Below are 15,975 nucleotides of genomic sequence, written 5' to 3' on the forward strand. Positions count from 1 at the left end.
GCATTTTGGTATTTTTGGTTTGCTGCCACACTGATTATTATCCAAAACGTGCGCTGGCAAACAAAATAAATAACACGCATACACAAAACAGACGCCAGGATACAATAACAACAAACTACTCACACGCCCACACAAATCTAGCATAATTTAATTGCATTTCTTGGAATTGTAAGAAGAGAGCAACGGCAATCATGAGTATGAGCGACGACGATAGAGATATTGACATCGAGAGTGACGTAAGCAGATATTACGACGTGAACAATTGACGTCATAAATAATTTTGAAAATTCTCTTCACGCAGGACGATGGAGACTCTGATAACGGCCTTGGATCCTCGCGACACACCAGCACTGCTAATTTTACGCCGGTAAACAAAAACAATACAATAGATCACTCATAACAACACAAGACCCACGTTGCTATTGTTTACAAACAGACGTTTGGTGCTCGTGCCTTTGTTGTGCTTCTTCTTCTTCTTGTTGAGTGAATGAAGGCGGTAGTAATTTGATGTTTATTTTCTTTATTTTCAAGGCCGAAAAACGAGCACACCACAATGCGTTGGAGCGTCGTCGAAGAGATCACATTAAAGAGAGTTTTAGCAACCTGCGCGAAGCAGTGCCCACGCTAAAAGGCGAAAAGGTGAGAGAGGAGAAGTTTGAGAGATGATTAACTATTACACGAGAGTGAAACGTTAGAGCAGCCTTAGTGGAGCGTAGAGCTATATTTAAGAAGTTTTATATGTTTATCTTAAATTGTGAAAAGGGGGTAGGGGAAGTGGGAGTAAAGCTAGGTACACACGATGCAAACAATTTGCAGCAAGTTAAAAATAATTTGTAGCAAATGCTTGCACAAATGTTCACACTAATGCAAATATTGCATGCAAATTACTTGCTTCAATCAATTTTTGTTTTGCACGCAAACTTGTACATGGCTATTTCGTGCAATATATTGCAAGTGACACTCATTTGCAAGTTCAGTTGAATTGAAAATTTCAAGGAATAACGACGTTTATATTATGTCTGCACAAAAATTGAGAGTTGCTGCTGTTGCTATATTAGCGATTTTGATAATACGAAAAAAAGTGAGAAGATCAAAGTCTGCCAAGAAAAGAAAGTGTTGGGTGAAAGAGTGGATTTCTAAAAGAGATGAAAAAGGAGTGCATCAGAACCTTTAAAAAGAGCTACAATATAGCGATAAAACAAATTATTAAAATTTTTTTCGCATGTCAGTCAGTGATTTCCATTTTTTATTTGATAAAGTAAATTTGTTCAGCAATTTCAGATAAGTATTTTGCTTTTTATACTTAAGTTAACGGTACAATTCTGTATTCAGACGACAAGCAAAAAAAGTTTCAGCAAAATGTTTACACTCGTGTGTACCTAGCTTAAGAGAGTAATTATGAGGGGTAACAGATGTTTTTCGGTAGCATAGTGGGTTGTGACTAAAGAGACTTAGCTTATATAATATTATGTTGCCTTTATTTCTTGAGAAGCCCCAGCCACTAATCTCTTCGCTCTACCTTAGGCAAGTCGTGCTCAAATACTCAAAAAGACCACCGAATGCATTCAAACGCTGCGACGCAAAATCACTGAGAATAAAAAGGACATCGAGGAAATTAAGGAACAGAATAGGATACTAGATGAACAAAGTAAGGCCTTTTTGAAATAATACCTAAAATAGAATTGACTCTAATCCAATATCTATACATTCAGTACGACGCCTGGAGGGCAACGGGTCCAATGGCAGCGATTTCTTGAGCGGCGATGATGACCTTAGCAACGATGTGGAGGATGCTCTGGAGCAGTCCGAGTTCAGTCGACGAAGTAAAAAAATGAAGACCTTTCACGCATAGCCCTTAAAGAGCTACGCCGTACTCTGTCAGCTTTACGCTAGCATCGTAAACGAATCAAAGCATAAATTCTAATGCCTGGGCATTAAGAGAAACAGTCTACCCCATAAGTTTGACCTTTACGCCCAACCAATACCTTAATGTATGTGTCTGTCGGTGTATGAGCTGGAGTGTGTGTGGGTGTGTGGATGTCATTTTGTACTCTCATACTAATACAAGATTTGTATCTTAAGAATTAGCTAAGTGAAACAGAAGTGGAATCATTTGTAAATTTGGTAAATGAAGTCTATTAAACAGTGAACCAATCTATCTACAATGTATATAATATGGATATGTTTATCAATCTGCTGACTTCGGCGATGGAATTGCAATCCGAATCGCCGATTGCACAGATTTCCGCATTTGCCTATGTGAACCACATTTTGTAGGGTATCTAAAAATATATATTTTTGTATAAAATTAACATACGGTCACACTACTTGAACTTCAGCGTCAGCCAGAGCAGCACAAAAACGAACAGCACAAAGAGGAACATATAACACATTTGCTTAGAGCCTCCGCCCTGCTTGGCCAGCCGCACAACGCGTGTCATTGTGTTGCCCAGAAAGCCGCCAGTACGATCCATGTCGTCGTCGATGCCGCGTAGCAGTTTATCCTGGTAGCGCACTTCGTTGCCAATGTCTATGGTCAGGGATTTCAATGCACCGATCTTCTGCTGCAGCTCCTCGGCCGCGCGCTCGTTTTCCGCCTCGAGGGCATCGTGACTGGCGGGCGCACTGGGTCCAGGATTCTGATTTAGGGGCTGATAGGGATAGTTGTTGCGTCGCATGCTGCCACTGCTGCTGCTGCCCGTGTGTGCCAGATTTGCATCAATTTAGCTGCTATGCTGGGGGAGGAAGGCCATCAACACTTTGACACGTAAACCAAATGGGGTGAACGGCTTACTCAGAGGCAAAACAGCTGCTGCGGTCGTTGTGGTTATTCGTAGGTTCTTCGCTTGGTTTGACCTTTGCACCATTCAGCTGGCTCTTAAGTTAAGGTGCTCTGTAATCAAGGAATCAATTAAACACGGACTCTTGCAATCTTCAATTTGTTTAATGTAATGTTTATTAGAGTACTGGGTTCAGTTCCAGAACCAGCTTGATCCGAGCAGCTTTCAATTGAACTATGCGGGTATGACACAAGCAACTTTGATGACATACATATGATGTCATATCAATAATGTTTCACACTTTACATTACGAATCACACCTATTATTATTACAAACTTACAATTCATAAATCAAAACAGTAAACTATAATAGAAATTGTAAACAATTTCTATAGAACTACAAACGTAATCAGTGAACCAGCTATTGTAATCGAACTAGTGGTATCGACAAAATCAGCTGTTGAGATATAACGTAACGGCGTGTGTTTGTTTTATTTAATCCATTTGCCATAGCAACTTTTAAACCCTTTTCCAAATTATGTGAAGTGATCAATTTCGGTTAAAAATTCAATCATTCGATTTGTGAAATTATATAAAAACACACGCACTTAATGCATAGACCTGCCATTACGTAAATTAACTGTACTTGAATACTTAATATACTTATAAGGTAACAACAACAATAAAGCTCTAAAGGTTAACTCCCAGTGTTCTCAAAAGTAGAAATATTTTTGTCTACCCTACTCGGATCAATACACTTGAAATATTCATCATATGGCCTGCTTATCAGCTTTGCAGTTCCAAATTTCGTCATGACCCAGTGGCGCTGACTTGGCGCGATGACGTTGACCTTGATTTACTTCGCATCGCTGGGCGCAACTAATTTAGACATTTAACGCTGATTCAGTATAACAAATTAGTAACGCGTTTAATAGTTATAACAGCGATAATCTCGAGGTGTGCGTAAAGGGTTGCACGTTGAACCGCAGCATATTCTGTGATAAGGCTTCCGTCGATCTGTTAAGCGCACATTCACTGATAAGGCTTCTCTTTCGATCCGCAGCCCGTTTAACAACAACAAAAACAGCACCAAAAACAGCAATGGAACTATCCGAAAGGCTGGCCGGAATGGCTGGCGTGCCCGTGGAAGCCTTTCGCTTGCTGGTTACACTGATAGCTGGTAAAGCTAAATGGATAATTCCAATTTGAATTGAATAATTCTGATAATAACCCATTCAACTCCTTCAGGCTATCCGATTGCAGCGATCTATCGTAAGCTGATTGTCGATTTAGAGAACAAGGCGTTGCATCACCTCTTTTTCGCCTTCTGTGGCCTCAGCTTGTGCTACTTCAATTATGGCAAGGATACATATCATTCGCTCTTGGCCATCAGCGTCACCTTCGTGCTGGTTCACCTGCTTCGAGGTGCTCCACACTTAATGCTGGGCGTCAACTTCGTCTTTCACATGGGCTACCTGCTGCTGGGCTATTACTTCACGGCAAGCAACGAATACGATATCCTGTGGACCATGCCACATTGCATATTGACGTTGCGGATGATTGGTTTCGGTTTCGATGTGGCCGACGGATTGAAGCCGGTGTCTAAGCTATCGAAAGAGCAGAGTGAGACGGCATTGAAGCATCCGCCTTCGTTCCTTCAGCTATTGGCATATGCTTACTTTCCCAGCGGCTTCTTGGTCGGCCCGCAGTTTCCCTATCGACGATACCAAAACTTCACGAATGGCGATTTTCGCCAATATGAGGGCTGCGTGGACGCCGGTCTTAAGCGTCTGGGCATGGGTGTGCTCTACCTAATCGTTTGCCAACTCGGTTTAGCCTATCTGCCGGATAACTATTTCCTGACACCGGAATTTGCGGAACAGCACTTCATCAAGCGCATTTTCTTCCTGGGCTTCTGGGCGAAGTTCACGCTGTACAAATACATTTCGTGCTGGCTGTTCGCCGAGGGCGCTCTCATGTGCATTGGCTTCACGTACAAGGGCCGCGATGCACAGGGCAATCCGGATTGGTCTGGCTGCACCAATGTCAAGCTAATGCTCCTCGAGACCGGAAACACCATGGAACACTATGTGCAGAGCTTCAATGTGAACACCAATCAGTGGGTCGCTCAGTACATATTCAAGCGTCTCAAGTTCCTCAACAATAGGAACATTAGCTACGCGGCTGCTTTGGGTTTTCTAGCCGTGTGGCATGGCTATCATAGTGGCTATTATATGGCATTCCTTATGGAGTACATGATAGTCAGCACCGAGAAGCAGGTGAGTAATTTATACATGGATATAAAATATTACATATGAAATAACTAATTTCGTGCTTAACAGATCGATCGGGTTTACACCAAAGAAGTGCTGCCCAGATATGGCGAAATATTAAACAACTCAATGATCTATAAAGTACTTTATTTCGTATCCTTAAAGTCCTATAACATCGTCTACATGGGCTGGTGTCTCACCTCATTTGTTTTTCTCAAATACGAGCGCTGGATCACGGTCTTCAGTGCAGTGAACTACTTCGGCTTCATATACATGTTCATCTGGGCTTGTCTATTCCATGGCTATCGTCATTTTGCTGGCAAACCGCCCCAGAACCGCGAGCCCACCGCAACAGCATCAACTGTAAAACAAGCCACAGATTAGTGGAGCGGCTATCCTGCATGCAATGTCCAATTCAGCATAATTTCTTTAAAATTGAAGTGAAGATGTTACCAAATAACCATAGTTTACTCTCACACACATATATATGTGCATATATATTACCGTGGATGGTAAACGATTGAATACGATAAGGACTACTGGACGTGGCGTAAAGTTGTAGCTGTTCTCAATCGTTCATTATAGAAAGCAATGTCTAGTCAGTGAAAAATAGTTGAGTTGCTCTATGAACGGCGTCGAGACTTATCCAACTATAAAGACAATTTTATATACATATTTTTTCATATGCTCACAAACTGTATAAGGGAAGAAGCAGCTATGCAAAAAGTGCAAATTTAAAAATCAAATTGCAGAAATTATCGATTGAAAATTCTTTATAACTTTTCGAACCTTGTAAATATTGTAGAATCAAGGCTTTTAAATTATATCGTAACTAGTTTGTAACACTCTAACAAAATTGGTTATATCGAAAAATGAATAAACTTCTTGCTTGAGTCACCCAACGAGATGCGAATTGTCTTTCAAGTAGATTCATCTGATGGATGCCCTTAGAGTGGAGGAGTCTGCAATATCAAAGATCTATAAACCAAATATTCCACAATAAAGAGAACATTCCACTTTACAGATACAATGCATTTTGTAAACATATTTATTGGGACTCGTAAGGATAGAATGATGAGAATGTATGAGAGTGGTTCGGTAACGGATTAATGCTCCATGGGCTGAGCGTCGCCATCGCCGGTGTCCACACGACGTTTGGCGCCTCCGCCAGAGCCGGTGCCGGTAGTTTCCTCCTCAAGCTCATTGATCTCGCTGAACATGTAATCATCCTGATACTCCTTCAGTATTTTGCTGGAGCGATTCTCGTCCAGGAACAGGGAGTACACCTTTTTGACGTCCTCGGTGTTCACTTCGGTGGCCTTGCGACGGCGACAAACCAAATTGGCCGTGGTTATCAATTGAATGGCATAGCGTAGGCTGGTGTCGGTGGCGATGCGTGTTAGGATGGTCAGGGCGTCAGGATGCATGATGCAGTCCTCCTCCTCGCAGCGTATCTTGAGTATCTCCTTGACCTCCTTTTCGGTGTAGGGAACAGTGCGTATGATAATCATGCGATCCAGCAGATCGATGGGTATGCCATGTGGACTGCGGTAATTGGTGCCGCGAATGCGTGTTATGCCACGGTTGGTGGCCATGACCACGACAGGAGCCATGTCGGATTCTAGGGCACGATTCAAGTACGAGAAGCACTCAATGTCCAGCATGTGCACCTCGTCAATGAAGAGGACACCCGGATTGATCTCGGCCTTGCCCTCCTCGCGCCATTCCAGCACCTTGTTATTGATCTGATCGCGCACCTCCTGCTTGATCTCGCCCGTGTCACCAGAAAATAGGGCCAGAAATCCATGGGTGCGACTGTTGATGACATCGATCTCGTGCAGGGTGACAGTGTGCACGACTTCCTTGCGCTTCTGCAGCTCCCCCTCGGGGCACTGGACAAAGCGAGTCTGTGCCCCAGTGGCGTCGTAATCGCGTGCACGTGTGAAGCTGCGGCCCAGCTTGTTCACCTTGCCGGAAGCTTTGTCTATGGTGATGACATCACCGGCCTGAATCTTCTCCTTCATGAAGCACTCGATGATTTTGTTGCCCAAATCGTAATTGGTCTCCATTTCGGTGGTTTTCAGTGTGACTTTGCCCACCTTTTGGCCGGTGCCGGTGGCAGGACGTTCGATTTGTATCTCAACCACTTCGCCTTCGATGATCTCGGTCTCCTCCTTGATGCGCACCCCAATGCTCTTGCGCAATGCCTGTGACAGCGCCTCCGTCTTGCTCATCTCCAAAGAGTAAATCTCCGAGCCGGACATGCTGGTAAACGGTGTCTCAGTGCCCAGAGCCTGGGCCATTCCTACGGCAATAGCCGTTTTACCGGTACTCGGCTCGCCGGCTAGCAAAATGCAACGACCGGCAATTTTTCCCTCTCGTACCATTTGCACCACAACGCCAGCGGCACGGCGAGCATCCTTCTGGCCCACCATGCCCTGGGAGACAGCACGCGCCTCCAGCACATCGTCCAATCCCAGGCCGCGAATGTGCGAATGGGCGCCAATGCGCTCGATGCGTGTTATGTCGCGCACTTCGATTTTCTCAGCTTCGCCCATGGTTTGCTGCTTCTTCAAGTCACTTTTAGAGAGAAATTCAATTGTTTGTGCGTCTCGTTGAAAAATTATTCGACTTGTTTGGAAGAAGTCAACAAATTAAATGAATATTTTATACTTTGTTGCTCGGCAACACAAAACAAATTGCCGGTTCGATATGCTTGACATGTGTTTTACTATCGATATTTCGGTGACAAACAAAACCTATCGTACTTTTCAACTATGCTGAAATCGTTTTGGTATCGATATTTTTCAAGAAAATAGATTCGATTAACGTAAAATCCATTTTAGGCCGCCAACATTTGAATTTTGAGCAATTAAAATAACATAAATAAAAAGCAAGTAAAATTTATGAGTTTTGGTGTTCCGTCGAACATTTCACGGCAGTGTGTGCTGTTTATTATTATTATGATTATTATTATCATTATTATTAAATATTAATTACAATTTGAATTTGTGTACGAAGTATGAAATGAGAGTAAAACTTTAAGATTATTAGCAAAAACTTAGATGCTTAACAAAGTGCGGCAAATACAAACAGGTTAGAGGTTAGCTGTAGCTGTAGCTGATTAGAATTTGAGCCCCATTGAACTGTTGATGGCATCCTTAGCACTTGCCATTCGACGGCGCCTTGGGACGACAGATTTTACTACGTCCATTCGCGCCATAAACAATATTACAGGAGAAGGTGAAGTAGCCGCACGTCGACGATTTCGTATAGTATGTGGACTGGAAGTTCTTGTTCTCCTGTGGCGGGCTCTTTGAATTGTCCATGCTACCAGTGACTGACTTGGTAACTGTCACATAGCTATCCGGTGCGCGTGGCTTTTGGGCGGCCCCATTGGATGCCTTGGCACCATCATCCTCGAGACTGACATCCACCTTTTTATCAGTGCTGTGCAGCTCCAGGGCTTTGGTGTGGAACTTCTTCTCCACATTGACTGTGCCACGGAAGCCACTGGGCACACTTTCGGTGGTGGTGCGTATCGGATATGTATTGACCCGTCCATTTTGATTCTGCACCACACGATATTGGCCGGCGCTCGGATTGGCGACCACCGCCTGCTGCTTCTGAGTGGGCGATGATTGTATAAAGGTTAGTGGTGCAGCGGCAGGCGCAGCCACTGAGCCAGGCTCCTGGCTTTTGACCTGGCTGTCAACTGAGGGACTCTCTGCAAGCTTCACAGGCTTTTCATTGTAATAATCTTCCTCATCATATTCATCATATGGCTCTTCATCATCCTCTGGTTCTTCATCCTCGGCTAGTGTGGGCTGAGGGTCATCCTCTTTGCTGACTTCCTCTTTCTGAGTCTCCTCTTTGCTAGTCTTTGACGACTTTAGCTGAATCTCCGGTAATCTATCTGATTCGGGCGCGACAGCGGGTGGGCCGCTAAAGACTGCGTCAACACGATCCGTAACCCTGATAAGAAGAGTTTTAATTTCACCTCTTATTCATGAGTAACATATTGAATACTTACGCGTTTCCAGTGTTGCCAAACTGACTGATCGTATTGAAGAGCTCCCTATTCTGTTCGCGATACGTGGCCACCTGTTCCTTCGTTCCCGACGCAGACTGTGCAGCGCCGTGGTAGGAGACGCCAAAGCTAAAATGAAAAACAAACAGAAAATACTTAACTAAGAAAACATTAAGCTCGATTGAGCTTACCTGGATGTTCCATGTATCTGGGACTGACTTTGACCCGAGTGACTGCCCGATTGAGCTGACGCTTGTCCACCGCCTGCCGTGTTCACTTGAGTATTATCCTGACCAGGCCGGAAACCAATTTGTGCTTGCGAAGATGTCTGGCCAGGTCCGCTCGACTGGGCATCAGCTAGGCCGCCCTTATCATTGGCTTGCACTTCACTCTGGCTCTGGTGTATGATACCGCCGCTCTGAGATGAAGCCTTAGTGCCGCCGTTCTTGGCATTAAGCTGCACTTGGGCTTGGGACTGAGAGGGACCGCCAGTGCCCTGCGACTGACTCATTGCTCCATCAGCATTTCCTGTCACCTGCGCACTTGCAGCACGATCGGCGTCTGAGGTCATTGCGCTAGCGCTGAAGGAACTGCCTTTACTGTAGCTGCCAGACACTTGAGTCTTGGCAGTACCTCCATTCTTCTTGCCCTGAGCACTAGCTGATGCCTGACCATCACCAATAGCAGACTCTGCCTGCGAGAAGGCATCATCAGCACCGCCAGTGCCAGCAGCTCCAGGTACGCCTGCAGGTCACACGATTTAACGAATAGTTTAGTTTCATTTCAATAAATATTTACCAATAGCACCTCCAGGGGCAACGGCTGTTCCTGCATCTGTGTAACGTCCTGGAGTACCAATTTGAGCGGCTCCGATTCCGGGCTGTCCGCCAAGTCCACGTTGACCGTCACCGATTCCTGGCTGTCCGCCAGATCCAGGCTGTGTTAAATATCCAGGTTGACCACCGCCAATTCCTGGTTGTCCTCCAATTCCTGGTTGTCCTCCAATTCCTGGTTGTCCTCCAATTCCTGGTTGTCCGCTAATTCCAGGCAGGGTTCCGTATCCGGGTTGTACGCCAACACCAGGTTGAGCTCCGTATCCGGTCTGACCTCCACTAGGCTGACCACTGCCAATTCCGGGCTGTCCTCCAGCTCCAGGCTGAATTCCATATCCAGCTTGTCCACCAACACCAGGCTGCGTTCCATATCCGGGCTGACCACCCCCAGGTTGAACACCGCTGATTCCGGACTGTCCGCCAGCTCCAGGCTGAGTTCCGTAACCAAGCTGTCCGGGCTGACCACCGCCGATTCCTTGCTGTTGACCAACTCCAGGCTGTGTTCCATATCCAGGTTGACCACCACCGATTCCTGGTCGTCCACCAATTCCCTGCTGAGTTCCGTATCCGGTCTGTCCACCAAAACCAGGCTGTGCTCCATATCCGGGCTGACCACCACTAGGTTGAAGGCCGCTGATTCCGGGCTGTCCTCCAGCTCCGGGTTGAGTTCCGTAACCAAGCTGTCCGGGCTGACCACCACCGATTCCTGGCTGTTGACCAACTCCAGGCTGTGCTCCATATCCAGTTTGACCACCACCGATTCCTGGTCGTCCACCAATTCCGGGCTGAGTTCCGTATCCGGTCTGTCCACCAATACCAGGCTGTGTTCCATATCCGGGCTGACCACCACCAGGTTGAAGGCCGCTGATTCCGGGCTGTCCTCCAGCTCCGGGTTGAGTTCCGTAACCAAGCTGTCCGGGCTGACCACCTCCGATTCCTGGCTGTCCACCAACTCCAGATTGAATTCCATATCCAGGTTGTTCCACACCACCTCTAACTCCGGCCTGTCCTCCTATTCCAGGCTGAGTTCCATAGCCTGACTGACCACCGGCACCAACACCTGGTTGTCCAACGCCCCCTCCAATTTGTGCCCCAGTACCAGGCTGAATTCCATATCCAGGCTGAGTACTATATCCTGGTTGACTACTGCCGATTCCGGGCTGTCCACCTCCACCAATACCAGATTGGCCTCCCGGCTGTGTAACGTACCCAGGCTGACCGCCTCCACTTCCTTGTTGTCCGATTCCAGGTTGACTTCCATATCCAGGTTGAGTTTGGTACCCAGGCTGTATGCCATATCCAGTTTGACCTCCAATTCCAGGCTGGCCTCCCGCACCAGTTTGTGCACCGTATCCAGGCTGAGTTCCATATCCACCTTGACTTCCGTAGCCAGGCTGCCCGCTACCTATTCCTTGCTGGGCGTATCCAGGCTGAGCACCACCGGGCTGTCCACCAATGCCAGGCTGTGTTCCGTACCCGGGCTGAGCACCACCGATTCCTTGTTGTCCACCAACTCTAGGCTGGGCTCCATATCCCAGTTGACCACCACCAAGTCCTGGCTGTCCTCCAACACCAGGCTGTGTTCCATAACCGGGCTGACCACCAACGCCAGGCTGTGCTCCATAGCCGGGCTGACCGCCACTGATTCCTTGTTGTCCACCAGTTCCAGGCTGAGTTCCGTATCCAGGCTGACCACCACCTAGTCCTGGCTGTCCTCCAACACCAGGCTGTGTTCCATAACCGGGCTGACCACCAACGCCATGCTGTGTCCCATAGCCGGGCTGACCGCCACCAATTCCTTGTTGTCCTCCAGTTCCAGGCAGACTTCCGTATCCAGGCTGCACACCTCCTGCGGCTCCAGGCTGGGTGCCATATCCAGGTTGTCCGCCACCGATTCCCGGCTGACCACCAGCACCTGGCTGAGTTCCGTATCCAGGTTGACCACCACCGATTCCTGGTTGTCCACCGCCAATTCCGGGCTGACCCCCACCGATTCCTGGCTGACCACTAGCACCTGGCTGGGTTCCGTATCCAGGTAGACCTCCACCGGGCTGTCCACCAGCGATTCCTGGTTGACCACCACCAATTCCGGGCTGACCACCGCCAATTCCGGGCTGACCACCACCGATTCCTGGCTGACCACTAGCACCTGGCTGGGTTCCGTATCCAGGTTGACCACCACCGATTCCTGGTTGTCCACCGCCAATTCCGGGCTGACCACCACCGATTCCTGGCTGACCACTAGCACCTGGCTGGGTTCCGTATCCAGGTCGACCACCACCGATTCCGGGCTGACCACCAGCACCTGGCTGGGTTCCGTATCCAGGCTGACCACCACTGATTCCTGGTTGTCCACCACCGATTCCGGGCTGACCACCAGCACCTGGCTGGGTTCCGTATCCAGGCTGACCACCACCGATTCCTGGTTGTCCACCACCGATTCCCGGCTGACCACCAGCACCTGGCTGGGCTCCGTATCCAGGCTGACCACCACCGATTCCTGGCTGTCCACCACTGATTCCAGGCTGACCACCGCCAATTCCGGGCTGACCACCAGCACCTGGCTGGGTTCCGTATCCAGGCTGACCACCACCGATTCCTGGCTGTCCACCACCGATTCCAGGCTGACCACCGCCAATTCCGGGCTGACCACCACCGATTCCGGGCTGACCACCACCGATTCCTGGCTGACCACTAGCACCTGGCTGGGTTCCGTATCCAGATCGACCACCACCGATTCCTGGTTGTCCACCACCGATTCCTGGTTGTCCACGGCCGATTCCAGGCTGACCACCGCCAATTGCGGGTTGACCACCACCTATTCCGGGTTGACCACCACCAATTCCGGGCTGACCACCGATTCCAGTCTGACCACCACCTATTCCTGGCTGTCCACCACCTATTCCAGGCTGACCAGCACCAATTCCGGGCTGACCACCAGCACCAGGCTGAGTTCCGTATCCAGGCCGACCACCACCGATACCACCGGCTCCGGGCTGACTGCTTCCAGGCTGTCCGGTAGCTCCATAAGGTCCGATACCCGGCTGACCACCACCAATTCCAAATTGATTGTATGCTCCTGGTTGCGTACCATACCCAGGCTGGCCTCCAATTCCTGACTGCGCTCCAGCACCAGCTTTTAGACATATAACAATTGTGTATTTATTTATCATTTTTATTTGCAGAATAATTACTCACCTGGTAGATTTATTATGGCATCGGGTCTACCAATGCGGTCGCCCGAGATGCTGGGTCCACTTGGATATAGGTCAGAGCCTCCAGAATACCCGGAGCAGTCACTGCAATCTCCCGCAGAGAACTGGCTCTGCGCTTGACCCATGCCATGGGTACCGGCTACAAGAAATGCATTATGTTATTCAGGGAGCTCAAATCTCTACTGTGCGCGACTTACAAACAGTTGAACGTGAGCCACTCTCATTGGCCTCCGCCTCAGCTTTGCCATCCTCCTCGGGCTTGCCGAAGTTTAAGTACTGAGACTGTGTTTGTCCTCGGACACTATACAAATGTTTATGATTTGTCAGGTCTCTCTCATTTAGCATTCGTTTATTTTAGTTACTTACTAGCCTCTGCCGCTTCTCTTAGTGCGCTCTAATTCAGTCAGGGGATTCAGCTCCGCATCGTCATCCACAGATGATTGATCCTGTAATTGAATAATTAATAATAATTAATCAAATAAGTTCAATGCTAATGTCAGGCTAATCTAAATTGAAAATCTAAGCTCAGTTTGTTACTAAAACTGACCTTGGTCACAAACCTACCAACGATTCGGTCTTATCTCATTTTATTTGGGCCGAGTTCATGTGCATTGAACTACTCTACTTTCCCTCTCTCTCTCTCTCTCTCTCTCTCTGTCTGTATCTCTCATTCATATACACCCACACACTCTCTCTCACACACACACACACACACACACACAGACACTTAATTCATGTTTCATTAACAAATTTTGACACTTACAATAGCCGCTCCATTTGTGTATGCTACGAGCAGCAACACGCCAAGCAGCATGCCCCAACGAAAGGGCAACATTTCAATAAATCTAATTTGAATCCAATTGGAACGCGTGCTCGAAGTGCCCGACAGACAGCAAAACTGTGAATTGAAATTGAAACGTATTATCAACATATTTACTGGTTTGCATATATGTACATATGTATATATACATATATATTTATATTTAAAGATTTTATTAGTTCTCGGTTTTTCCTTCAAGTGCGGATCGTTGCTCTTCTCAGTATCTGCCACAAGGGGTTATCACCAAAGACACTTTATTCAAATCAGCACACAAATGCCAAAAATAATAAAAAAATGGAAATCATGTTTTTTTCATTATTATAAGACTCGATTTGTTCTTGGACTCATTTATAGTTTTTGATGTGATGTAATAACATGTGCTGGCAAATTTATATACATTTGAGTAAAGTCTTGTAGTTTGTAATTGATTGAATCATTATAGGTATATTTGATATCATTTAGGATATATTTATTTTAATATATATTAATTATTTGTGATAAATTAAATTAACTTTCACATATGATTGATAGGATGAAATACTTTTATAGTATTTAATATGAAATAGATATATGATATATTTTTTATTTAAACACTTGCATTTTTTATTGCAAAATTATCCTTTAAAATAATAATTCATTAAATTCACTGTTTAAAATGGAATAACTTTTTTTAAGGTCATCTTTAGGATTGACTAATTATTATTTTATTTTGTACGCATAAAATATTCCATATTGTCTTATGAAATATGATGAGGCTACTGAAAATATATTATATAAATAAATAAATATCCGGATACAATCATGCACTTCCACTTTTATTTAAAAATTAGGTCATAAAACATTTTATTTATTTTATTTTATTTATTTATTTTTTTATTTTTGTATATCCTTGTTGGAATTTTGTATTCTTGAATTTATATTCTTATATATATTAATTTCTTATTTTTGTATATAAAATAGAGTTTTTTATTTGCTTTATGTTTGAGTCTTATCCTTGACATAGTTTTGACTGCACTGATAATATCTTTGGATTTCATGTTTTATGCACTTGTCTTAGTATTTAGCACTTGTTGGCACATATCCTTGATAAAAGTTATATAAGTATTCCATAAGTTTGTTTCTCTACTCGCTCACACATACTTCTTCGCCTTGCGTGTTTAGGATCCAAATGAAAGTTCCGATCTGCAGCCGAACGCGACAACTGCTGGATTGCGAATAACGTAACGCTGCTGGAGCATGGAGACGTAAAGTTCTCGAGCTGTGGCTCAATTCATTGAAAGCCAAGCAATTTCAAATACATTTGCATGCGAGCAGCATGAATATTTATTGAGGATTCACACATAGAGCTCTGCCTTATCGCACATATGTCTAAGCATATACATACATACATACATGCGCAAGCAGACTGAGACGAGGCACTTAGAGCTGGCTATGTATGTATATGTGCGTACCGCTGGATCGCATCGTCGCCATTCATTTGAGTCCATGTTTATCAACACTTTGATCGTGTCAATCGATCACTTCGTTTCGGGGCGCCCCATTGAATGCGTCTGCGTTGCAACATCGTCGCCAATGGGGGAGACTTTTGACCCATTTTAGGCAAATGTGCGGCCATTTATTAGCATATAAAGATACTCAATTGTGTATATCTTACTTCCATTATCCAGCGTGTGTGTGCGTGTATGTGTGTGTGTGTGTGCCCCTGCCCCATCCCATGCCGGCTCATTAAATATGCATGTGGTCCCTCTACTATGTTGCAATTGTCGAGCACAACTCTTCGATCTCTTCGCTCTATGCTTTGTTTTGGATTGTCTTCAATGTGTTTTAGCGGAAGCAATTTGCGCTTGATAACCTCTTCGGTTCCTTGAAAGCCTCGTCATATCTATAAATAAACCTCTACTACACCAATGCTAAGCTTATCTGCCAACAAAACCAAAAAAAAAAAAAAAACTACTACAATATAAATTGTTTAACATTTATTTATTTCTTTGAACTATAGACGAAGTATTGAACTGTACATAAAT

General features: G+C 45.6%; 5 protein-coding genes across 7 annotated transcripts; 2 read left to right on the forward strand and 3 right to left on the reverse strand.

Moving 5' to 3' along the window:
• The first annotated feature begins 20 nt into the window (after nucleotides 1–20).
• Nucleotides 21–2,174, forward strand: Max (MYC associated factor X). The gene is made up of 5 exons (XM_089469054.1): nucleotides 21–236; nucleotides 302–367; nucleotides 532–639; nucleotides 1,525–1,648; nucleotides 1,713–2,174. Exons 1-5 carry the CDS (start codon nucleotides 192–194, stop codon nucleotides 1,850–1,852), a joined length of 483 nt encoding a protein of 160 aa, XP_089325180.1. The 5' UTR covers nucleotides 21–191; the 3' UTR covers nucleotides 1,853–2,174.
• Nucleotides 2,110–3,042, reverse strand: Bet1 (blocked early in transport 1). Of its 2 annotated transcripts, none has more exons than XM_089469056.1 (2): nucleotides 2,795–3,042; nucleotides 2,110–2,730 (listed from the first exon to the last, which is right to left on the reverse strand). In XM_089469056.1, exon 2 carries the CDS (start codon nucleotides 2,676–2,678, stop codon nucleotides 2,325–2,327), a length of 354 nt encoding a protein of 117 aa, XP_089325182.1. In that variant the 5' UTR covers nucleotides 2,679–2,730; nucleotides 2,795–3,042; the 3' UTR covers nucleotides 2,110–2,324. The 2 variants fall into 2 exon arrangements, with proteins under 2 accessions (XP_089325182.1, XP_089325181.1); XM_089469055.1 differs by having other exon boundaries at nucleotides 2,110–2,735.
• Nucleotides 3,043–3,239: 197 nt separating this feature from the next.
• Nucleotides 3,240–5,955, forward strand: nes (lysophosphatidylcholine acyltransferase 3 protein nessy). Of its 2 annotated transcripts, XM_089469051.1 has the most exons (5): nucleotides 3,240–3,450; nucleotides 3,571–3,737; nucleotides 3,844–3,960; nucleotides 4,029–5,059; nucleotides 5,123–5,955. In XM_089469051.1, exons 3-5 carry the CDS (start codon nucleotides 3,882–3,884, stop codon nucleotides 5,435–5,437), a joined length of 1,425 nt encoding a protein of 474 aa, XP_089325177.1. In that variant the 5' UTR covers nucleotides 3,240–3,450; nucleotides 3,571–3,737; nucleotides 3,844–3,881; the 3' UTR covers nucleotides 5,438–5,955. The 2 variants fall into 2 exon arrangements, with proteins under 2 accessions (XP_089325177.1, XP_089325176.1); XM_089469050.1 differs by lacking the exon at nucleotides 3,571–3,737 and having other exon boundaries at nucleotides 3,241–3,450.
• Nucleotides 5,956–6,070: 115 nt separating this feature from the next.
• rept (RuvB-like helicase 2 rept) lies at nucleotides 6,071–7,798 on the reverse strand. Its single transcript, XM_018008084.2, has one exon. It carries the CDS (start codon nucleotides 7,609–7,611, stop codon nucleotides 6,160–6,162), a length of 1,452 nt encoding a protein of 483 aa, XP_017863573.1. The 5' UTR covers nucleotides 7,612–7,798; the 3' UTR covers nucleotides 6,071–6,159.
• Nucleotides 7,799–7,956: 158 nt separating this feature from the next.
• prc (collagen IV-like protein pericardin) lies at nucleotides 7,957–15,250 on the reverse strand. The gene is made up of 9 exons (XM_089469047.1): nucleotides 15,092–15,250; nucleotides 13,895–14,029; nucleotides 13,498–13,577; nucleotides 13,329–13,432; nucleotides 13,115–13,270; nucleotides 9,882–13,052; nucleotides 9,275–9,827; nucleotides 9,087–9,212; nucleotides 7,957–9,028 (listed from the first exon to the last, which is right to left on the reverse strand). Exons 2-9 carry the CDS (start codon nucleotides 13,964–13,966, stop codon nucleotides 8,215–8,217), a joined length of 5,076 nt encoding a protein of 1,691 aa, XP_089325173.1. The 5' UTR covers nucleotides 13,967–14,029; nucleotides 15,092–15,250; the 3' UTR covers nucleotides 7,957–8,214.
• Nucleotides 15,251–15,975: the final 725 nt, after the last annotated feature.

Source organism: Drosophila arizonae, chromosome 4 (assembly GCF_054131065.1).
Source record: "Drosophila arizonae isolate 15081-1271.41 chromosome 4, UAZ_ARI_1.0, whole genome shotgun sequence".
Lineage (NCBI taxonomy): Eukaryota > Metazoa > Arthropoda > Insecta > Diptera > Drosophilidae > Drosophila > Drosophila arizonae.

Coding starts and splice junctions, on each gene's coding strand:
- prc (XM_089469047.1), bottom strand. CDS start 13,966: ATGTTGCCCTTTCGTTGGGGCATGCTGCTTGGCGTGTTGCTGCTCGTA. Junction 13,053..13,114: donor TGCCATAATAAATCTACCAG/GTGAGTAATTAT, acceptor TATGTCTAAAAG/CTGGTGCTGGAGCGCAGTCA. Junction 9,213..9,274: donor CAGATACATGGAACATCCAG/GTAAGCTCAATC, acceptor TTTTCATTTTAG/CTTTGGCGTCTCCTACCACG.
- nes (XM_089469051.1), top strand. CDS start 3,882: ATGGAACTATCCGAAAGGCTGGCCGGAATGGCTGGCGTGCCCGTGGAA. Junction 3,961..4,028: donor GCTGGTTACACTGATAGCTG/GTAAAGCTAAAT, acceptor CAACTCCTTCAG/GCTATCCGATTGCAGCGATC. Junction 5,060..5,122: donor TAGTCAGCACCGAGAAGCAG/GTGAGTAATTTA, acceptor CGTGCTTAACAG/ATCGATCGGGTTTACACCAA.
- rept (XM_018008084.2), bottom strand. CDS start 7,611: ATGGGCGAAGCTGAGAAAATCGAAGTGCGCGACATAACACGCATCGAG.
- Max (XM_089469054.1), top strand. CDS start 192: ATGAGTATGAGCGACGACGATAGAGATATTGACATCGAGAGTGAC. Junction 237..301: donor ATATTGACATCGAGAGTGAC/GTAAGCAGATAT, acceptor CTCTTCACGCAG/GACGATGGAGACTCTGATAA. Junction 640..1,524: donor CCACGCTAAAAGGCGAAAAG/GTGAGAGAGGAG, acceptor GCTCTACCTTAG/GCAAGTCGTGCTCAAATACT.
- Bet1 (XM_089469056.1), bottom strand. CDS start 2,678: ATGCGACGCAACAACTATCCCTATCAGCCCCTAAATCAGAATCCTGGA.